At 39.6% G+C, this 23,388-nt stretch overlaps 3 protein-coding genes across 4 annotated transcripts; 1 reads left to right on the forward strand and 2 right to left on the reverse strand.

Annotated features, from left to right (window-relative positions):
- Nucleotides 1-1,715: 1,715 nt before the first annotated feature.
- Nucleotides 1,716-6,407, reverse strand: pde12 (phosphodiesterase 12). The gene is made up of 8 exons (XM_010756878.3): nt 5,445-6,407; nt 4,178-4,602; nt 3,948-4,053; nt 3,361-3,505; nt 3,166-3,244; nt 2,930-3,052; nt 2,620-2,825; nt 1,716-2,500 (listed from the first exon to the last, which is right to left on the reverse strand). Exons 1-8 carry the CDS (start codon nt 6,014-6,016, stop codon nt 2,381-2,383), a joined length of 1,776 nt encoding a protein of 591 aa, XP_010755180.3. The 5' UTR covers nt 6,017-6,407; the 3' UTR covers nt 1,716-2,380.
- Nucleotides 6,408-7,765: 1,358 nt separating this feature from the next.
- Nucleotides 7,766-15,974, reverse strand: atp6ap1la (ATPase H+ transporting accessory protein 1 like a). Of its 2 annotated transcripts, none has more exons than XM_010757134.3 (8): nt 15,775-15,974; nt 12,286-12,308; nt 11,698-11,780; nt 11,473-11,541; nt 10,862-11,016; nt 10,052-10,102; nt 9,189-9,426; nt 7,766-8,154 (listed from the first exon to the last, which is right to left on the reverse strand). In XM_010757134.3, exons 1-8 carry the CDS (start codon nt 15,873-15,875, stop codon nt 7,897-7,899), a joined length of 978 nt encoding a protein of 325 aa, XP_010755436.2. In that variant the 5' UTR covers nt 15,876-15,974; the 3' UTR covers nt 7,766-7,896. The 2 variants fall into 2 exon arrangements, with proteins under 2 accessions (XP_010755436.2, XP_027134712.1); XM_027278911.1 differs by having other exon boundaries at nt 11,473-11,553; nt 15,775-15,973.
- Nucleotides 15,975-17,967: 1,993 nt separating this feature from the next.
- Nucleotides 17,968-21,298, forward strand: rps23 (ribosomal protein S23). The gene is made up of 4 exons (XM_010756866.3): nt 17,968-18,101; nt 19,952-20,111; nt 20,614-20,734; nt 21,109-21,298. Exons 1-4 carry the CDS (start codon nt 18,098-18,100, stop codon nt 21,253-21,255), a joined length of 432 nt encoding a protein of 143 aa, XP_010755168.1. The 5' UTR covers nt 17,968-18,097; the 3' UTR covers nt 21,256-21,298.
- Nucleotides 21,299-23,388: the final 2,090 nt, after the last annotated feature.

Genomic DNA, 23,388 nt, shown 5'->3' on the forward strand with positions numbered 1-23,388 from the left:
GCCTTTCTGTCACCCAAGGGCACCTTACAATAAATGAGTGTAGACAGCAAATAACAGAAATAAACAAACAAACAAACAAACAAAAAAACAGAAAAGTATATCAAATTACAAGAATACAACATTAAAAACAGGTTAAAATAGGACAATGAAATTGAATCAGATGGAAAAGGCTATTTTAAACAGGTGGGTTTTGAGTGCAGACTTGAATTGTGAGAGTGAGTTGATGTTCCTTGTGACGGGGTGTAAAGAGTCATTACTGAGACAGTAAACCAAACCTAAATTTAGATACTTAATGTATGATAATTTAAATATATTTTTTCTGCTTTTATTTTATTTCATTTTATTTTCTCTGTTTATTTGAATGGAACTAGAGCCTTTGCAGTTTATTCTTTTATTTTGAAGGCCAAATAACACCGTTTCCGGTCTGGCTGGCTAACTTGACAGTGTGTCTCTCACTGCTGTCACTGACTCGGGGATGTTACAATCCACCGGAGACTTAACTAAAAAACTAAAATGTTCGTAAATTTTACGGAAATAATGTCGCGACAAAATATTTGTGTTCTCTTGACGGAAAATAGTTCAAATCGTCACGGCGGTCTAATTTATTCCGTAAACTTTATTCAAGATTTTCTCTGCAACCCCGCGATGTGACACAATGGTATGTCCCAAACACTCCGGCCACACCCCTTTACCACTTCTGACCAATCAGAGAAAAACAGCGTGGCGATGGGAAACGCACGTACAGCATACCGTCTATATATTTACATCCTGTCATAACATGAATAATAAAGTTTGTTTACACACCTCCGGTTTTACATCCGCTTTACGCATATTTAGCGGAATGCCTTATTGTATTGTTACATTACTTGGTCAGCTGTACGCGCGTCTGATTAGATTATTTCAAAAAACCAGCAAGTTGACAATTGATGTTTGGGTTAGCAGCCAAACGTCAATCAAGGTCAACAACACAAGACATAGCAGCCAGCTAATATCACTTACTAGTCCAACAGCAAGAAGCCCAGCTCGGCTTCTGCTCACTCTCTCCTTTTCTCGTCTTAGCTTTCTGCATCAACGTCCTCTTCTGTCATTTCACCTCTGCCATTATGTCCATAGAGATGGCTGAGCTGGGTTATATTTGCCCGTTTTCCCAGGTCCAGTTCTGACACAACACCGGTTAAGCTCACCAGTGGTATGAACGCTAACCCCAGTGGTGCTCTGAGCTCACGGTTCAGGCAGCCTGGCTAACAAACTGAGCTAATATTAGCCAACAGCAGCTACAGTTGGTGGCAGCTTATATTACCGTTCACCAGGAAACTCTATAAATCACAAAGAGTTTTCTAGAGACTCCAGAAAACATTTTCTCCATAAAATATGACCCAGTTTTACAGAGATCAGTGAAATAGTTGGTGGTATGTGATGATGATGTGAATGATCGTACCTGGAGCACAAAATTAGTTTGAGAACAGACACGCCAAAAGACAGACACACCACTGACCTGATTACAGGTCAGCATCAACATGATTGGTGGTTAGTTTATGGTAGGAAAGTTACACAATGTTGTTTTATAAATTTGAATTATTATTGCTCCCTTTTAGTGTTGTTAAAGAATTGAAAACAGACTGCAGAAAAATGAGCCAACAATCTGAATCATGCATAGACTCAAACTTTATTTAAAAAAAACTTAAAGGACCAATTAGCAGCTTGTTTGGGCAAAATAATAGTAATAAATATCTTTATTAAAATGTTCAGATTTATTCATTAACAAAATCACTGGGTATTGAAGCCAATACATGTAGTCTAACAGCAGTTTGAGGAAGGAACCAGCAGCAGTCCCCTTTTTTATGTTGGTAAAATGAGCTCAGTCAAATAATAATTATTAACCCAGTCATGTGATTTCTCCTGGGGATATGTACCAACCAAAGTAATTAATTTTAAGAAAAACAAGTAATGTACACTTCATTACTTTTTTCACCAACAACCTCCACACTGAATATCAGTGATTAAAATTCATTAATTATTGTACTGTAAATAATACAATATGAACTTAATCACAACATGTCCGTCATATTGTAATTTAAACAGTGTGTGAGATGATGCAGGGTTCAATTCCAACCTCCACCCAGTCCTTCAGCGAGACACTGAACCCGATGGCTGTGATGTCGCTGTGTGTGTGTATGTATGAGTTAGTATCATTGTGAGGGCTTTGAATAGAAAGCACTGGATCGCTCCTGATGAGCAGTTGGCAGCCTATGAATCAGTGTGTGAATGGGCCATAATTTCTGTCGTCTTTCATTGCCCTCCAGTAAACCTGAAGGAACACGTTTCCATGCTCAGATTTCATTCAAAGCCTGAACGCTCAGTTCTCTGGTGATGTTTGAGATCAGGGATTCCAGCGCAGGTCACAGATCAAGGCGATGTGGTCAGAGGGGTGAGCCACACTGGGCAGAGCCTCATAGGTGGTGACCTCCTGGTGGCTGGGCAGAGGAATCACCTGCTCCACCTGCACAGACACAGATACACACTGCATGTTAGCTTATTGTTTAACTATTTACATTTACACCACCTTCTTATGAATATTGGTAGCTGCAGTAGTGTTAGCAGCAGTGTCAGTATTTGTACCTGCATGCTGTCCGGCTGTATGAAGATGTAGTCCAGGCAGCCGTGAAATCCTCCAACGTAGTTTGTGTAGGCTGGTTGGCTGCAGGCGCTCAGCATTGGAGGGAAAGATGAGAGCAGTTCCATAGTGCAGGACTCTTCTGGCCCTGAGCTGCTCCAGTCTGCATGCTGCTGAGGAACTAGAGCCTCGCTGACCAGCTGGAACACACCTGCAGACAGGTGGAGGACAGAAATACACGTTTAATATCAGAGGTATGAAGTTAAATAAAGATGAAGTGAATACTGGCAGAGACTGGTGCTACTGTGGCCTTACCTGAATCAGGAGAGGAATTGAAGTCACCACAAAAAACCAGCGGAGCTCCAGGCGCGACCTCGCTGATCACATGACTCAGGTGTTGCAGAGCCACACCCATCTGGACCAAGCGAACGTTTCCTCCTTAAAAAAGGAAATTAATTCAGTTTTTAGAAATTTTGTGTAGATTGAAGGTTGAGTTTGTCACTCTGGTCTCTCATATTAGTGCCTCATGCAGAGGGATGAGTTGTTTTAACCTTTAGGGTGCCAGTACAGGTGAGTGTTGGCAACACACACCTTCCTGCCTGGTTTGTTCAGGTCTTCAAGCACACTGACCTGCAGAGAAATGAGTCAGGAAATAGAAATGTCAGAATGCAGATTCACAAAACTGAACTGTGTACAACACTGAGGCTGCAACTAACAACGGTAAACAAAAAGGTAAACAGCAGTACCTGCAGGGCAGTGGACCTCAGCATTACTTTGTCCTTCAGAGCGCTGTTAGCAGAAACCTTCTCCAGCAGTGCAGAATGGATGGGGTCACAGGTCAACGCCTCGTTCAGCACGATGTCATGACGGCTCAGCAGCTGAAACTTTGACCTAAAAAAAACAAACAAACAAACAAAAAAAAAACATGATGGTAGTTTTAAATGACCTGACTTCATATTGTATCAGCAAAATACTGTAGTTAGAAAATATGACTGTGAAAAAAGACAGGGGGCTGATTACAGCCAGTCTGACGATCGGACAGCTTTAAAATAAACTATAGACAAGTTCTGGTGGAGCAACTTGACCTTTACTCTCTCACATATATCAAGCTGCAGATTCCCCATCAAGGTTATCCGTTCAGTAACTATCACACCAGTTCTACACTTGCCAACCTGCTCCACCAACCACAAAGGAAAGCTGTTTATTGGTCACAATTCCACACATGTGACAGCAAGACATAAATATCAAAACTCTATGACAGTCTCCAATAACATATAGGAGGAGCTAGAGAAGTAAAATATCACTCCTTAGTGCCCAGAACATTGAAAATGACCTGCGATAGAAAGTGGCCAGTCCTTCATGCTGCTTCTCTTTGATCCTGAAAACACCGTCCAGACCAAAGGCATCCAGAGCCGGAGTCAGACTGTCTGTGAACACCCCTAAAAAGCCCAGAGAACATGAATGAAGTCAGAAACCAAAGTCACGTATCCACTAGATCACAGCACTTTCTAAACATGGGTTCCAACGAGTAATGTCCTCTAACAAACTAGTTGTTTTAGTTACCTTTGTCGACTTCCTGCAGACAGATGATGTCAGCGTTGTATCCTGCCAGCTCCTTCTTGATCAGGTTCTGTCTGTAGTCCAGCTGCAGGGCGTACGGGGCGCAGTACGGGTAAAGCACATTCTTGGACAGTTCTGTCTGGGCATAGACGTCGGCAAGGATGTTGTACGACATCACCCTCACAGCCGGCCACTCTGCTTCCTTCACAGTATAAGCGTGTCGGTTGTCGAATGTGCACATGCCTGGTCCGGCCTCTACGGCTCCCACAGAAACCAGCTCCTTGGCTAGGCCGCTGTTTTTTCCACCTTTAGGTATGCAGCGAAGTTTGAGCCTGCAGCCGATGTCCTGATTGGACGGAACGTGGACTCTCCCGCATCCTACCTCGGTCCAGCTGTCGTCCTGACCTGAAGATTCAGCAGCTTCAGGGCTACAACAAGAACAAGAGGTAAATAACAACAAAGGTGTTTGGTGTTCAATTACTTCTTTAACTAAATGACATTAAATCTCATATTGTTTATGTGGCCCAACCAACTCTGTAAGTATAATTTACACATACTAATACACTAATTTTCTTCAGCAGTAGTCAGTACTCTTTAGTGGACAAACACGGAGAGACTGTTCTAGTTTACCTCAAATATGTCTTATTTACTTCTCCCTTGTTCAGCAACACAAAGATATACATTTGTTAAATTTGATTTATATTGATTATTTGATAAATTAAAATCTAATCTAATGTCTGCTCTCCAGGAGTCCAAAACTATTTAATAATCAATGATTTAAAAACAGAAAAAAAGCTGCATTTTTTCTGAATTAAGTCAAACACATCTTTGTCTGTCGTCATTTATGCTGACATATGTGCTGATCTCATTTTAAAATTACAAAAAGATGAACAAAAATAAATAATGCACTGTTTAGTGTGAGTGAACAAATGTGTGGTTTTGTTTCCATTTACAGACATGTGGCAGAAATGAGAAAAGCAAGGGACTATGCTGATAACCGATTAATCATTTAGGTAATTGTTCATGCAAAAATGGCAGAAAATGTTTTCAGCCTCTTAAATATGGATGTTTCTGCTTTTCTTTGTTACATGTCACATTAAGCTGAATATCAGTGTGTTCTGGACTGACAAACAGGACTTATAAAGAATATTTTAATCGATCAACCATCCCTACCTGAGATGAAAGCAGATCTTAAACCCTTCTTGCGTTATTTTGCACAAAACTAGGAGTGCAAACTCTCAATAACTCACACTTTCCTCAGTGTATCTACCTTGTGTTTGCGGGATTTTCTTTAAACCAGGTGAACTCGCAGTCCTGCAGGTTCCCAAACTCCACCTCCAGCTTGGGACAGACGGGGAACCCAGCCAGGATGGAGGCCGGCAGCTCGGCGGTGGTGAAGGTGGGAGGGTTCCTCTGCACCGAGTACTTCACGTCTCCCACCTGCAGCACAGCTCCGTCCTGCCACGCCGCAGAGTTCAGCTCCGTGTCGGCCACCTCAGCCCCGTCGTAGTACAGCTTCACCACGGTGGACTGCTCCGGAGTTTCACCCGGCTGCTGTCCCCGGTTCTTCTTCGACTTCTTCGCCTTTCCTTGACCCTTTGTGATGCTGTTGGAGATCCGGGCCAGGACCTTGGCCAGCGCTTCGTCCTGGTCCCGCAGCATGTGCTTGTTGCTGCCGTCCAGACAGAAGGAGATGGTGAGCTTGGGCTCCCCAGGGAGGCACCTCACCGTGACGGGCTCCATCCTGCGGAGGAGGCGGCAGGTTTGTGTGAAAGTCCTGGGTGAGGAGGGGAGCAGGCGGCGGGGAAACAGTCTCAGGACAGCGGAGAGGTGGTTAAACATGAAGTCCTCGGTGGCGGTGAAGTGACAGCACGGCTGAACTACACGGACACTAACAGTGAATACCGGCAACGTCAACGGTCAACGTCATGACGTCACCTGGCTGTGGAACTGTCCTGCAGCTAAACGGTTAGCCGGGATGCTAATCAACAAAGCTAACGAAGAAGAAATGGCGAAATGGCGCGTTTGATCCGTCCTCTGGCTGAATACTACACAACACGTGGGCTCCAGAAATCAAACTGCGACTTCACATGACGTGAAATACTTTATATCCACACACGCTGGTACATTAGCTTCACTCTAGCCTCGCATGCCCCTAAATCGTCTTATTCTGGCGGAGTGCAACACCAACATTTAACCGCACAGCGCCACCTACCGCGCCGGAGTGTGTACAGCACGCTCTGAGAGAGCCAACTACACTGACCAACATTTTTAAAATATCTGATTCTTCTCCTATGCAAACAAAATGTTTATTTCTCTAAAAAGCTATTCAGAATCCATGTGAGTGAGTGGGCACTTCTCCTTTGCCAAAATAGTCCATCCACCTTACAGGTGTGGCATAACAGATGCTGATTAGATAGTATGATTATTACACAGGTGTGCGTTAGACTGATCATAATAAAAGCCAGATAGAGGAAATCTTGGATCTTTTAGTTCAACTCGTGAAAAAAAGGGAGCAAAACAAAAGAAAACACTTTCCTGGTATAGCTGGTATATTTTGGTGTTTACTGCACCTTATTTCCACTTTCCTAGGAAACATTTCTGATCCCATCCTCATTTTCTCATTCTTTCCACCAGTAGTGTAAACACAGGATCTGTTCCATTCAGGTCAGACAGAGTCATCGTGCTGCTGTGGTGTATGAGCTTCTTCTCCTTAAATTAAATATAACTGTAAAACACTACTACATTGTTAAGAGTGCACCAATTTAAACCTCCATGACATGTTATGACATAAGAAATGTTGATACATTTATTAACTATATACTATTAGATTTTATAAATTTTACTTTGTATGCTGTGTCTTGCTTTGCTATGCTTTATGTGTTTCCATATGAATATCAAATACAATATTTAATAAGACAAAGTAATCAAAGAAAGCTCAGCTCAGCTCATTAGTATGAAATATTGTTTATTCCTGTTTATTTTTAGAATAAAATATTATTTTATAGGTCAGTTTTATTTATTTATAGCAAAGCCAGTTTGTGATTGGCATTTGAAATAAAGTAACAGTCAGTTACACGACCAGATAAATAAAATCTCTACATAAAAACATTAAATAAAACAAAATGGCCTGCATAACCTCTGTTATTGTAAAAGAAGAAGAAGCAGGATATATTAATATTTTATTATGAGCTAAAAAAAATTGTAATGATTATTTCCCAATTTTGTTGTTATATTTTTGTTGCTATATTTATTCCAGATTATTTATTTCATAATATTCATTTATGAAGCTTCCACCACTTCTTAAAAGTATTGCTGATTCTATTCACAGCCCCCACGTGTCTATGGAAGTCTGAGGCTACAAATATTACATTTAAATTATTTAACTGCATTTACAGTTTTCTTCTATTGTATTCACATGAGGCCTGCTAAAGCGAGTGACAACCAGCATCACCTACTGCCTCGTAGACAGGACACAGCACTGATATGCACTGTTGATTCAGTCCAGTCTTACATGTAACAATGTGTCTGCAACATTTTCTTTTTATATTTACATTTTTATTAATTTTGTTATAAAGACAAAAACTGAAATTCACTAATGGACAAATAAAAAAAAAAACACTAGAAATATATATTTTAAAATCCTAATCCTGAGCTGAAAGTTGTCAGGGTCAAATCAGCTGTGGAGGCAATGTGTTAAAAGTCTCTAATTTTCTTCTGTCCTACAGAATATTTTTCTCATCAATACTTTCCAGGCAGCAGTGTTCAGGATATTCAGGGTTTTGAGGGAAGTAGATATCGGGCTTGTGTTCATCGTCATGCTCGATGTGTTTCAGGTGGATGACCATGTGCAGGGCGTAGGCCAGGACCAGCAACAAGATGAGGGAAGTGACAAGTCCCATCAGGATAGCCGGCGTCAGGAAGGTGGCACAGTCACTCGCAGGGGAAAATTTACCAGAGGTGACGTTGAACGCCTGAATCTGAGGAGGAGACACAGACATTTTGAGAATTATTATATTTATATTTGTTGTCATCCATCCTTTTTGTTTAAATCTGCAATAATTGATTTTTTGGGTTGTTTTTTTTTGTGCTGAATGGGTAGAGTACCATTAGTTAGAGCAGATTGCAACTCCTTTCACTCATCCTCCCATTAAAGGAGAGTGAAGGAGGAACTACAGTGGCTACAAATGTGTGAAGGCCTGATCTAAAGCTAGTGTTTAGTTAGTCTGTTTTGGGCTACCGTACAAACAAGGAGGTTCTTCTGTGAATGATTAAACACCAATGAAAACATGGTTAATATATACTGCCATATTCTGCAGCATATGGGGGGGCGGCAGTAGCTCAGTCCATAGGGACCTGGCTTGGGAACCGGAGGGTGGCCGGCTCAAGTCCCACATGGACCAAAAATATGGAAGGTGGACTGGTAGCTTGAGAGGTGCCAGTTCACCTCCTGCCGAGGTGCCCTTGAGCAAGGCACCAATCCCCCACAACCGCTCGCTGGGCGCCTCTCAGGGGGGCTGCCCATCACTCCACCATCTCTCTCCACATTTGCATGTCTATGAGCCCTTGTACCTTGTACTGCATGTGTGTGTCTGGGTTAAAATGCATGTCAAAATAATTAAAAGAATTTACAGTCACATAAAGAATTTCCCCATTGGGGGATTAATAAAGTATATCTTCTTCTTCTTCTTCTTCTTCTTCTTCTATAGAACCCCTGCATCTTACTCATTGGACCTTTTTAAAGCAGCTAAAACACTGAGATAAAAGAAGCTTTAACACTCAGCTCAGCCTTGACTGAAATAATAGGTTACTATTGTAAGTAGTTGTCTATCTAGCCAGACATGATAATGATTATAGCTTACATTATGGCTGATGATTTAATTAACACATTGTCCTGATTGGACATTCACTATTCAAAGCAGAGGTTTAGTGACTGGTCAATTTAAAGGTGGATGATGACTTCCTCATTAATAGAGCTGCTATCAGACAGTGTGTCAGCTCGGTAAACAGGTACCTGGAAGTTGGTGAAGGTGACAGCCCAGCGGCGGGCGTGGTCAGTGCTGGGCAGCAGCAGGGGGCTGTAGCGCTGCAGGCTGCTGACATGGAGGCAGTGGTAGGAGGAGGAGGCCGGAGCGTACACTTCGCTGGCATTGAACACCGCCTCTTCAGAGGTGTTGTACAGCAGAGAGACGCTTTCCACCGAGAACCACCACTGATCTGAAGACTCGTAGAAAGTGTTGGACAGCTGGAGTCTAACATGAGGGACAAGAGGAGAAAGTCTGAATATTACATTTAACTTTTCAGGTGCTAGCAAGGCTGTAGACTTGTGTAGTTTTTTCTATGAGCATTTAGTGTCAGAAGCAAACACAACACTGCACCAACAATAGAAGGGATTGATTTAAATTATGAAGTGATATTTGATTACATGATCAGCAGATAGATGGTATGACCAAGCAACCTCTGTGCCAAAAACTGCAGTCCCTCAAACATGCACTTGAGGCTGGCTACAGAATGAGTCAGTCTCCATGAGCCCCCATGTTAAAATGTCTAACTTCACAGCAGAAATAAACATGTTTGCAGCCTGGTACAAAAACTGTTTGGGTCTCTATAGCTAATTTCCCCATTCAAGACAACTATACTGGGGGTGAATCTTTATAGAACTCACCTGTTCAAATTAGAGTTATGCAGAATTAACACTGTGGTTGCTTTGATTGACAGGTGGTTGGACTTGTTTGAGTTTGTCTTTGCCAATTTTTAGGTTAGCCCGGGAAGCAAGACTACCAAGATGGTGGTGGGGCTTCAAAGTGGCTCTTCAGAAATTTGTGTGTGACATCACGGACACAATATCCATGTTTATACAGCCTATGGGTGACTAACCTGATGGACAGGCCTCTCAAATCCTCCACATCTCCAAACCTCATGACCAACCTGGTGAAGACAGACAGACAGACTTAAGTGAGAAAAGACTCACGGTTGTTACCTGACTGAAGATATTCATTGACAGTACTCAAACAAACTGTCTAAGACAATGAAAGAAAACCAAACAGGAGAGTGACCTTGATGTTGAAAAATGAAGAGGGGGATAATATGTGGTTTACCTTTGCTGTCTGATATCTTACAACTTAGAACTTACAATTAAAGATAAATAACAGACTACATTTCACCTAACTAGAGCAAAACAGGGTGAACCTGAGGATGTCAAAGTCTTGTAATAACTCTTTTTCAAATATGTATTTGTATTGTATTTATATGTCAATAAATGCAAAATTGAAGAAGGTAGTTAAAGAAATCTATAACATAACAGGTCAAACACTGAGCATTTGTATTTCTTGCCTGGATAATCATCTAAATATTCTATATTTTATTAATGTGTCAGACGAACCTCCTAATATTGGACAGTTTTTATTTAAGAGAAGGACTTAATAGTTTGTAGTCTGTTTTATAGTCCTATTTCAGACTTGACTGTCTGCGAACAATCATATTGCCCAGTCATTGTGTCTGTACAACGTCTTATTTTATCTATATTTATATCTATATTTCAACCTTATTTTAATCACCTACATCTCCAACAGCTCCCCCAGTCGTGATATTTCTCCAAATTATTTATGTTTCCTGATGCTTTTAAAGGATTGTGTACATCAGAGATTAAATCACAGGTGTGTCATTGAGACAGACAGGTGTACATACGTAGCCTTATCCTGGCTGCAGACAGACTGGCTGGTGTCCACAGGTTTCTGAGTAGAAAAAGCTCTCTCTGTCAGGTCCAGCTGCTTCTGCTTCTCATAGCGAAGAGACAACTTTCTGGCCTGGAAAAGGACGCACGGCTCCCCATTGGACAACACCTGATGGGTGGAGAGACAACTGTATTACACATCCACAGAATAAAACTCAAATATTAACTTTCACAATTTGGCAAATAAGAGGTGTGTTTTTAAGAGGTACTTTGTTACATAAACTACAGAGATCTTAAGCCGAAACAGGGAGGATAACTTATGTTAAAGCCACAGTCACATTTTATGAAATCCTTTTGTTTGTTTGTTTTGCTGTTTCTATACGCAGAGTCTGAGGTTATAAATTGTGAAATAATGATCAGTAATATTGTAAACAAAAGCAGCTTCAGTTACCTAAATAAAATATATCCTGATAAGCAGATATAGATCATGGATTTATTGAACTTAATGTGAATAGATATAGACGATCAGCTTTATATACTGTTTGAAATGTTACCCCTGAATGTCACATGTTTTTTCTGAGCCATTACTCTCTTTATAGTGTTACTCTTTTAGAGACAACGCCACCTTGAGGGGAGGGAAGGGAAGTGCAGCTCCTGGTGTTTGAAGCAACTTCCTCCGAGATACATCCGGAGACTGGAGAAGAGGCTGCAGGGAGAGAAGTAGAAACATAGAGTGAGTGAAAGTAAGTAAATTTACTTTTTTCTATATCATATGAAACATAATTTCATATATAAATGAACTTTTACACATTTCACCTTTGAATTAATAACTTTCATTTCTGTTGTTTACCTGCAGTTGTCTGAACGGTTGCTCTGCAGATATCAGATGCTCCTCCGTCCTCACCCCTCCATCACCCTGTGCCACACCTTCATCTGGAGAGAAAATCAACAACAGGATGAATTCTCTCATTTCATAAAATAAGAAAAAAATTATATAACGGTTTTACAGAATATACTTTAAAGTCTCTTCAAATAAACATTGCTGCTTCAGACCAATAAAAATAAATATCAGATCCATTTCATTCATGCTCAACCATCAGTGTCTCGTTTTTTACTGCACATCACCAGAAACCAGCTGACACATCCTCATATTTATGCAGGTATTCAGGTTAACATCTGTGGAAGATTATTTTCCATAAACATTTGGCTACAGAAGTTTATTTTTATTGCTGCATGTGTACTGTAGTTATTTCTAAAAAGTAAATTAATGTAGCAGTTGGGCAAATTTATACTTCCATGTTTCATGTTGACCAGTACTAAAAGAGTATCATGAAACATTGGTTATACTTTTCTTTCCCCTGTTGTTGTTGGTGTCATTTTGGGCAGTAGTAGTAGACAGACATACAGACAGACAGACAGACAAACAGACAGTACTTACCATGGACTGGAGAGACAGCAGCGCTGTGAACAGAAGTGAAAAGATCAATAAATAACTGAATTTATTTTAATCTCACACTGCATCCTTTGTTTTCATTTATTTGATTCTTCTCTTTTATTATTCCATGTTTCTTTTATTTTTTTGTATTTTCAGGTGACATATTTGATAGATAAAATCTTCAGTCAGGTCAGAAATCTCAAATACATCTTGTGATCTTCCTCTCATAATTCTTTGAGATATTGTTTATATAAGTGCTATCAGTTTTATATTCATCTTTTTTCTTCTCACTCTGGTCTTCTTTTCATTTCTTAATTGTATTTTTTTTCTATTATTAGGTCTTTTTTAGTGGATATATTTGTTTTAATTAATAAACGTTCAATAGTTCCTATTATAGTTCATATTTTGAGCATTCAAAATTACAATTACAGAATCAAAATCCAATTTTGAGTCACTATCATTTGGAAATTAGGCACAAAAAATATGGTTAAATCCAAGTATGTTGATATTATTTTGGTGAAACATCAAAAAGACTGTACTGACATGCTAATAGTCACCATTTAGTTTACATTTAAGATAGCAAAGAAAGTCTGATTCAGATTAAAGATAATAGTAATATATATGTTTAATGTTAAATCATCCAAAATTAATCAACAAAAAATGAATGATGAAAAAATAAATCAAATAAAATTAAAGAGAGGGAGGAGATGGACCTGTGAGGTACCCAGAAAGCATCTGGGTCATCTGGTGGCCTGGTCACTCACCCTGTGGATTAACGTTTAAGGTTACATAGTGATCAGTCTGGGACAGAGATGTTCTGCTGCTGCTGCTGAGAGGACCCACTCTGACCCGGATTACAGAGACAAAGTCTCTCATAGTGCGAAAAATAATGGATCTGAAGATTTAATATCTGAATCAATTTAACACCAAACAACAGCTCTGATTACTTTTTTATAAAAACATGGAGCACATTCAGGTTTTATGTAAATAACCCTGAGCCTGTGCAGACCAGCTGTCTGGGAGGAGCAAAAACATCAGCTATATCTATCTATAATATTAAAAAATGATGGCTAAATAAGAAAAAAATCAAGTAAGTAAGACTAAAAGATGCAGCAAATCTTCTCCATCAGGACTGTGCAGGTGTATAGCAGCAACCGACCAACAATTTTGACACATGGTTTAAAGGTTCATTGTTGACTCCACATCAAAACCAGTCACGGCAGGTCATCAAGCGGGATTTGCATTTGCCTTTGAACCACTAAACAACCACCTGTTGCCCCACCTGCTAACAACTCAACCATCTCTGTGACAACTGAGCAACTCCATCTGCTGAGGAAAGCCATGAGATGTAGCTGAAAGATGCAGAAACAACACAAACTGATAAATCTGACCTGGTACATGGAAACACATGTTCTTTCTATAAACTTTTGTTCACAAATGTTTTAAAATCTGCGTCAGTGAGAACATCCTCTGATTAGCTAGTGCTCATTGTTGTTGTTGTAAATCAGGGTAAGCCAATCAGTCAAGAGTAGGTCAGGTCATGACTTTGACCTCTTGGGGAAAACAAACTAGTATCCATCGACCAATGTGAACAGCAGCTAGAAGTTTAAATAGATTTTTATTATGACAAGTCCACCCTGTCCGCCCACACCTGTGTCGTAGTCATGCTGTTCACCTGTCAGGTGGATGGGTTATCTTTGCAAAAGAGAAGTGGACAAGCTCTGAGAGAAATAAACCATTTGTGTGCAAAGAAGAAGTATTTGGGTCTTTCTCTTTACTGTCTCCTTCCTGGCAGGACATTCATAACATTTTATTACAGGTAGACATCACATTTAAACTGGAAGTTCTGTATTTGGGGTCCCTGCCATTAAAGAAAGTTGCATCTCAGGTTGGATATTTGTTTTGCATGGCAGAAAAGCCATTAATTCTTTTTTTTCTTACCCTCTTTCCTTGTGTAAAGTGATACAGAACATTGCAGGAAACATGGGGAAAAAAGAATAACTCAATTTGAACGCAATCTAATCTTAATCTATGATCTGACATTAAACCCCCTAATTATACTTTCTGTATCCACTTATATACTCTGAGTGATCTACAGTTTATCATTTGCCCAGGTGAGCAAGGATCCAATCAGATTGATTGCGTCAAAATATTTACCTGGTCCTTAACGCAACACAGCATTAAACAGTAGTTGACATTTCTACATACAATATGTGTAAAGGATGTCTAACATAACATACTGTTATTTCAAGAGCCAAATCTGAAGTATATCCATGCATGTCCAAAATCTAAATGTCAGTCTGTGTCTCTGTCTGGGGACTTTCTCACTGTCAGGGTCAAAATTCTCTCAGCGGATATTAAATTAAATGTGTTTCACATTTCTCTCAGCACTAAATTTATTATAAATGTTTTAATACAACAATAGGAATAGATTTGTCAAATCCTTCCCGACTCCTTACAGCCAAAAACAGGGTTTAGCTCCTCTTGTGCACAGAGCACAGGACTGTGGATTGTGGGATTGTATGATTGTTTTGTCATCATACAATCATGAGTACACACCCACACACACACACAAACAGAGTCAGGACATGAAGGATGGGGGTGGCTTTTAGCCAAAAGGAGATTTTGCAGCTTCTCCCTCTGTTTCCAGCAGCAGCTGCACACTGTAAAAAATGTAAACCACTGCAGACACAGAGCAGCATTATCATCCCTTTTGTGTGTCTGTCAAGTTCAAGTCCATTGCCAAAATGTGTACATCTCTTACTGTCTACAGTATCTGTGCACAATATCTGTGCACGGCAGTTATGGTATGGTGAAGGTTAGAAAGATCATGGCTGGCAAATCAGTGGTTAAGGCATGTTTAGGCATCTATAACATGGAAAAGATCTTAACTTCAAACCCCTGCACAAATGTCAGTTATCAGTCAGTTGTTATCCATTTGATTAAAGCCATATTCACTCTTTTTAGACACATTTACTGAATATTTCAGTGTTGTTTCCAGCAGCAAACAAGCTCTGATAAACCTGCTCTACACCACCTGCTCAGCACCAAACAACAGACAATCAAAGTTAGAGACTAGCTGGTGAAGAAAGTGGAGCATCCACTAGCTAAAGAGGCAGATATTTCTCTCAGGAGCTTGTGGAGACCAAACATGACCTCAAACCAGAGTGAATATTTGACCTAAATCCATCGGGTGGACACAAACACAGCTCCAATGGAATGATAAATTTGCTTTGTCTGTACCAGATGTCAAAGCAGGTGATTGTTTGCTTTATAAGGTGATAAGACACCAGATGTTGGGGTTTCCAAATGACCAAATAAGAATGACTTAATGCAGCTTTAAAGAAAAAACAGATTAGTCATAGATCCTGGTAGACCACACGCATCAGTAATCTGTGAGCTGAACGTGTTAAGAGTCAGATATTAGAGTGTGAGAAAAGATCAAAAGCAACCTCAGCATACATGATGGTCACACATCATTTGTGTCTTTACCTGTCAGCTGGATGTCGGTCAAGACAGGTAGTCGACTGCAGCTGCAGGACGAGGAGAGAGAGGAGGAGGATGCAGCAGCAGTGTTTCCATGGTGAAGCCATCGCTGTGGTGACAGGAGTGTGATGCCAGCACGCTCTCTCCCTCCCTCGTAATCTACTTTAATCAGCCCACCATCTTTAAGCCCCCTCCTGACAGACTGGGGAATCAGCCAATCAGGGCAGAGCAGAGACATGCAGGGATGAGAGAGCTCTGCCTCTGCACACCAGCAAAAGACATTTGCTGCTCACACATTCTCTCATTTTCAATTGACCTCAGTCAAAACACATTGTCTTACAGCAGATTATTAGCAAACATAGAGTATTTCATTCATAGTTTTTCAGACAGTCTGAGGAAAAGGCTCAGTTTTCACAGAATACAAACATGGAATACATCATTAATTTAATCATTGATTGATATAATCTGCGGCATGTTTTAGTGCACCAGCAGTAAGAACAACAACACAACATGAAGTTGGGGCTCCTGTTTGTTGATGCAGTGTTGATAAATATTCATTATTTCATTCATGTTGACTGAAAGAAATTGAGATTATAGGGAGGGAGTGTTGGCCTGATTATTACTGTGCTCTATTTATTTATTTTTATCTCCTTTGTGCTGCACCATGAGGGGGAAACGAGTCAATGCAGCTCTGTGAGGCTGCACCATGTACTGATCATACACTGTAAAACATTGTACAGGAATTTGGTAGAATCAATTTATCTTTTCTCAATAACTTAACGTAAATATACAAGTTTTATTAATTAAAACTAAATTTGACAGAAACTTTCTAGTTTTTTTTTTTCAGACATATTCAGAGTCCAAAGTTTTAACTTTTTGTTTTTTTAGTACAATTGACACAGGCAGTAATCATCTTCTGTATAAAACATGGACCACCTTTAAATCAAAGCATCCACGCTGTTAATTATACATAACTTTAAGCCTTAATATAATTTGAACAGGTGAGTTCTATAAAAAATTCACACTCAGTACAGTTGCCATGTCTTATCGAGACTGGCTCACTTCTGTAGCCAGACTTCACAGCCACAGAGGTTACCATTTCACATAAACCAGAAACAGGTTGTTCTTCAAAATAAGAGTAAAGCCAAAAATAATCGATAGAGCACATTAGCCAAATAAAACACTGGGTGGTAAATTTGTTTTGTTAGTAAAGACGGACAACAAGAAATCAAGCTGAGTTTGTATTCTTTGTTTTCTTTCCCTTAAACCTGTCTGTGTCAATTGTACAAAAAATATGAATAGTTTTCATTTTTGTATTTATTTTAATAATATTTATTAAATATAAAACTTAAAGGTCCAGTGTGTAGAATTGAGAGGCGTAATCGCTGCATTGCAATCTCCTCACATCACCCTCACCTTTCTATTGTAAAGGAGAAACAACACTTGAAAGGCCATGTCTAGAGTCAGTATTTAGTTTGTCTGTTCTGGGCTACTGTAGAAACATGGCGTTTCAACATGGCAGCCTACATGAAAGAGGACCAGCTCCTACTGTAGATATAAAAGGATCATTTTTAAGTAACAAAAACAAAAAGATTGTTATTTTCAGGTAATTATACATGCATGAAATCATAGTTATAAATATTATATGTCTGCCTTATTCTGAAAATAAAGGCCCTAAATCTTACACACTGCACCTTTAAATAAATAAAATATAGATAATAAAATATAAAATATTTACATTTCTGCATGAAGAGGTTCTCAAAACAAAATTACAAAATGACATTGAATAATATATAATATAAAATAATACACAAATACCAGACATGGGACCAAGTCACCCATGCCATGTGCAAGTCTTAAGTATTTTTTTCTTGGGCAAGTCAAGTCACATTTGGCATATTGTAATTTTAGCTGCAGAATCTGATCTTAATAAACTGAAAGGCATTATTACATAAGTAAGTGTAAGTAAACATCACTGTGCCCAACCTGTTAAAAAAATATTTGTATTGTAAATACTCATGTTCAGTAAAATACATCATGGAATCAAACAGTGATAACGTAATTATGAGTTATAATAATAAATACATTTTATATGCACATAAAACATGATGTGAATAACACTCAAGTCATTCAAGTCATCGTGTCTCAAGTCACAAGTCACAAAGTGTCAGGTCCCCATGTCTGATAAATACACAGTCACTGTTCTCCATTAGTGTGATCATTTCAGTCAGGCACTTTCTGTGGCCACGCCCGGCCGGGGTCCTGTGAGTAGACATTGCCGCGGTGCAGCCTGGTCCTTCCTTTCCTCCCCAGGCTCGCTGCTGTAATCATGGGTACGTCTCTAACTTCGCCTCAAACCCGCTCAAATCTCCGTTCTGCTCAGATATTTCACATCGATGTGGTGTATGAACGTCTTACAAACTGTTTTCGGTCTATATGTGACGGAAGAAACTCCTCGATCTGTTGAAAAAAATGACGTTTTTAGGAGCTCTGTCCGCCCGCAACGTGGAGCGGCCATGACGGCGTGTTAGCGCGGCTAGCTTCACTTAGCATGCGCTCCTCTCCCTCTCCAAGCTGCAGTTCATCACATTATACTGACACATAAACACGTCGGCCAGTTAAATGACATAATTCCCGCTGTTAAAGTGTCACATTGTGAGCGTTTGTGAGGCTACTTAGCTCTGTTAGCGCCGCTCACAGCTAATTAAACTGAGAGACTCGGCAGGTTTGTTATAAATGTTCAAACATTTGAGGCTCGAGCTCATGCTTGTCTGATATTAATGAACAGTAAAGTAAAACATGTGTCTTTACACTTATAGGCTGCATAGTTTAAGACAAACCCGGAGCCTTACATTTACATTCAGTCATTTGACTTTTATCCAAAGCGACTTACAGGAGCGTTTCACCCAAAGACACATCGAGGAGCCGGGATGAGCCACTGATCACAGCCGCCCCAAACCTTGACAATCACTTTGAGCCTCCTGTAGTGTTTCTGCTGTTCTGGCGTGTTGTGTGAAATTGGGAGACACTTGAACCTGTTTGTTTGTGACAGATGTCATTAGGGATGTAACGATACACTCAACTCACAACTCGATACGGTTCAGGATTTTTTGTTCACGATATGATTTTTTTTTTAATCAAAATGAGCTACAGACGAATTATGACCAAATAAAATTCTTATTTGTAGGGGGAAAAAATCTTAGGTGCTTTCTTTACAGAAACTCTCAAATAGTTTGTTCTCATAAAGTGAAACTTACATCTTAAACAACAATACATGATAAATATCGCTTTTCTTTAGAAACAATCTCACAGTAAACTGGTGTAATGTGCAGTTTTCCTCTCGAGATGGCGTAACGTTACTTTGCTGATATGCTGCTGCATGTTGCTCGTGTTGCAGTTATATGTTGCAGTCTCTTGCAATATTTACATGCTGTTTTGGTTTTCTGTCCATTTCTCACGGTTGTATTTGTGTATATAGGGAATCCAAAATGCCGCCACACAGGTGATTTCAAACTGCTCGATGCATCCTCTATTTCGAAGCAATTTTCTTCCCTCGTTCTATGCTCCGTACCTACGTAGTAACGTAAAGTCAACCGGTGACTTTTTTTAAAGATAACATAACCTATTTCTTTTTTTTTTTAAAAGAAGAAAAAGAACATATCCTACTTCTTTCACATTCACGAAGAATGGCGACTAATTTTTTTTCTGTCAACCGGTTCGAATCATCACGCATTTGTACAGATTTTTAATTGTGTCACGATGCTTAGTTACATCCATAGACGTCAATAGATACCGATGCACCTTGTGTGGCCGCAGTTTCTTCATGTATAATCTTACAGTCCAGTCACTGCGTTACACATTTGTTTCTTCCTGGAAGTTAAATCCCTGATCTTTAAAGCTGGGCTGCTGTCTGTAAAAACAAGGTGCTGCTCCAGCAGCCTGGTGAACAAAGGAGCACACAAGTAATCCTATCACTAGTTTGGTGATGTTCACTCAAACTTTTATACTCCACGTTGTATGAAATGTTAAGACTTAATGGAAGCATCTTTTGTGCCGTTTTCTTCAGCATTAAAAATGTTGTGGTTCAGAGACATTAACATTGTGTTGCACTGCCTACACATCTAAGAACTTCTAGACCGTGGCTCTACTTTGGCTCTAACGTTTCATTTCTCTTGTCTTTCAGGAAAGTGTCGTGGTCTGCGCACAGCCAGAAAGCTCCGTAACCATCGCCGTGAGCAGAAATGGCACGATAAACAGTACAAGAAGGCCCATCTGGGCACTGCCCTGAAGGCTAACCCCTTCGGAGGAGCCTCCCACGCCAAAGGCATCGTCCTTGAGAAAGTGTGAGTACCACAAGACTGTAATCATTTGAGGGCGAAGAGAAGGCTGATTGCACTACTCCAGATTTCTGATCCTAAATTTAGACAACACCCCCTGTGGGTCAGGTAAACAAGGGAGCTTGATTCAACCCCTTACATCAAATGCCTCAACTCCTGTTACACAGGGAAGCAAAATTGTTGTCTTTGTGATACCAGCAGGAAAGTCTTTCCCTTTCCTCTGTTAGTTGTTGGAAAATTTGAGTTAGTATTTTATTGAAGTGTTTTTTCTCGGAAGAAACAAATTGGGTCAGTGTTTAGTTGCCGTCTTTAACATATCTTAAACCTGTGCACGGTATGTGAAGGTATCTTAATCATATTTAGTGTTGTGCTGTGTTCCACTTCATAAAACTGTTGTACTTCATTGTTTCATTGCAATGAGTGAAAATCTGTATGAAACATACACACACTTCTGACATTTCCTTAGTTTCAACTTGTTAAAGAGTATTGTGTTTTTTACTGTTTGCAGTGGTGTTGAGGCTAAGCAGCCCAACTCTGCCATCAGGAAGTGCGTGAGAGTTCAGCTCATCAAGAACGGCAAGAAGATCACCGCTTTCGTCCCCAACGACGGTTGCCTCAACTTCATCGAGGTAAACTTCCGTCATGTATACATCGTTAAATAACAGCCAAACAAGCAGTTGTGGTGCCACTGGTGACTGGAGGTTTACGTGCGGAAACTGCAGCAGAAGATTTGTTACTAACTGTAATCCTGAGTTCAAAGCTTTCACTAAAATGTATTGATGTCAATTAATGTGTGGTTTCTGTAACTAAATCTGGATTTCTGGAGTTTTTCCCAAGTCTAGTTTTGGTCTGAAACTTGTCAAAGATCAGATTTTTATTTCCTCAATATAAAATTTAGCTCTAGCTACAAAGCACAGAATTAGTTTGCCATGCTCAGTTTACAGTAGTTCCTCTGCCTTTTCTCTCCCCCTCACCACCGTCTCTCCTCTGTTTGGTCCTACAGGAAAACGATGAGGTTCTGGTGGCAGGATTCGGACGTAAAGGTCATGCCGTGGGTGATATTCCCGGAGTTCGCTTTAAGGTGGTCAAGGTGGCCAACGTGTCCCTGCTGGCTCTCTACAAAGGCAAGAAGGAGAGACCCAGGTCATAAACAGTTGAGGCAGAAAATAAAATAAAACATCTTTTCAAATACAGACTGGCTGTTTCGTGTTCTCATTTGTGTCACTTGCAATTGTTACTTTAAGCAGCACTTTAAAAAACATGAATAAGGGTTGGACCCTCTACGCGCTGCAAGTCAGCAAACATGGTTTGGACACATTCTGACTCTTATTAGTAAGACTGTAGTAATCCATCAAGCCTGAAAACAGTTTCTAGTATGCTTGCTTGTAATAATTCTGTTTCAGATTGGGAAGATTCCTGTATACACTGCAGCAAGTATCGAGTCCAATACTCATTGTTCTGTGTGACAGAAAAAATGGATTATGGATTCTCTGAAGTCCTGAAAGATCTTTGATTTAAATGAACTAAATCAGGGGTCCAAACTTCTTTTTTTTTTATAGAGGGCCAGATTTAATTTAAAAACATTAACATTTAAAAGATTTAAATGAAAACAAGTTACATACAAGTTCTATAATTATTTTTATTAAATGGTGGTGTCACCAAATCTAAGCCAATTAGGCATGAATAAATCTAAAACAGTTCTAACCTTCTTTCACATCTGGAGTCATAACGAAGAATAAATTGTATGGAACACGTTAACCTTGCATGAAGTTGATACAAATCTGAACCTCATGTTCATTTTAAACATGACATGAGTAATGCAAAGTCTTAACATTTAAGTTTAAAACATATCACTCTTGCTCTTTCACAAAATCATTCAGAAAGTCATATTGTGTCACATCTACAGATATATAACACCAGCTCAAATGCTTCATTATGTCAACCAAAAAAGCCAAATCTTCTAGTCATACAGTATCTGACAATCCTAGCAAGCCAAAAATGAAGTTTCGGGCCACATGAAATCTGTCGTGGGCCATGATTGGCCCCCGGGTTTTTGGACATGCCTGAACTAGATGGACTGCCTTAAGTGTACATTTTAACGTGGTCAGTGTAGATGGGTGAAATGCTTGAAATTAAAACTGCTCTGTACTATCAGATGCACACAAGATAAAAGATTTTTTAAAATGTGGCACTAGAAGCATTTGTCCAAGCATATCTGAACTTGAGCAGCCTGTTTTAATGTTGAACGTGTTCTTCAATACTTTCAGTGGACTGATCACAGAGCAGACATTTTGATTTGTCATAGCAGGAAATTTACAGGTGTATTAATGATGGCTGCATTCCACTTCAGGGAGGTCGTGCTATTGTGTGTCAAAGGATTGCTGCATCAAGTCCAGAGTCAATTTTGTAAATGAAAGATAATAGGGGACAAAGTAGTTCAGGTATATTGGATTTAAACAGATTGCAGAGAGATTATTTTGTATACAAATACATCATATCCATTTATATTTGTGATGAAACAGTACATTTTATTTGAGGAAAAACAACCTAAATTGTGTGAACAATATAGTGATATTGAGTGTTGTCTGTATTTCTTTTCCTGTCCTCGGTATCCTCCTTTTCAACAAGGTTGGAAAACAAAACAGACTTAAAAAAAGATTGCAGAATTGTTAGACTTGGAACCTCTAAAATACAAATTTGACTAATGCAGGTCTTTGCAGGAGACTGCAGGACATTGTCATGTAATCTGTAACCTGTGAACTGTAGCTTTCCTACCTTTTGGTGAAAGTGCAGTTTGCCAGGTTGATGTGCGAGGTGCTGTACTGCCCAGCAGGAGCATCTTGGGGTTCAGTGTCTTGCTCATGGACACTTGGACGTGTGGACAGGAGGAGCTGGAGATTTAACTGTCAACTCTGCTATCAGTGCTGCAGCTTCTCTTGTGGCTCTAGCTGTGTTTTTGTAGAGGAGCCATGTGTCAAAATCTAGTTTTCAGACTATTTATTCTACCTTTCCAAAAAATTAGAATATCATAGAAAAGTTTACTTATTTCCATAATTCAATTAAAACGGTTAAACTTTCATAGATTATAGATTCAGGGCCCACACTTCAAACAATTTTAAGTATTTATTTGTTTATTTTAACAAAATGTGGGCTTCCAGCTCAAAAAACCCACAAAAACAGGAATTCAAAAAATTAGAATACTGTAAAGAAATCAGCCCAAGTTTTGCAGGGCATTAATGTTTTTAACATTAATGTTGTCACACACTAATCATCTACTAAACTC

Source organism: Larimichthys crocea, chromosome VI, assembly GCF_000972845.2.
Source record: "Larimichthys crocea isolate SSNF chromosome VI, L_crocea_2.0, whole genome shotgun sequence".
NCBI lineage: Eukaryota > Metazoa > Chordata > Actinopteri > Sciaenidae > Larimichthys > Larimichthys crocea.

Coding starts and splice junctions, on each gene's coding strand:
- atp6ap1la (XM_027278911.1), bottom strand. CDS start 15,875: ATGGCTTCACCATGGAAACACTGCTGCTGCATCCTCCTCCTCTCTCTC. Junction 11,017..11,472: donor TTCCCTTCCCTCCCCTCAAG/GTGGCGTTGTCT, acceptor TCCACCCATCAG/GTGTTGTCCAATGGGGAGCC. Junction 8,155..9,188: donor TCACCTTCACCAACTTCCAG/GTACCTGTTTAC, acceptor TCTCCTCCTCAG/ATTCAGGCGTTCAACGTCAC.
- rps23 (XM_010756866.3), top strand. Junction 20,112..20,613: donor GGCATCGTCCTTGAGAAAGT/GTGAGTACCACA, acceptor TACTGTTTGCAG/TGGTGTTGAGGCTAAGCAGC. Junction 20,735..21,108: donor GTTGCCTCAACTTCATCGAG/GTAAACTTCCGT, acceptor TTGGTCCTACAG/GAAAACGATGAGGTTCTGGT.
- pde12 (XM_010756878.3), bottom strand. CDS start 6,016: ATGTTTAACCACCTCTCCGCTGTCCTGAGACTGTTTCCCCGCCGCCTG. Junction 4,603..5,444: donor GAAAATCCCGCAAACACAAG/GTAGATACACTG, acceptor TTCTTGTTGTAG/CCCTGAAGCTGCTGAATCTT. Junction 3,506..3,947: donor CTGGCCACTTTCTATCGCAG/GTCATTTTCAAT, acceptor TGTTTTTTTTAG/GTCAAAGTTTCAGCTGCTGA.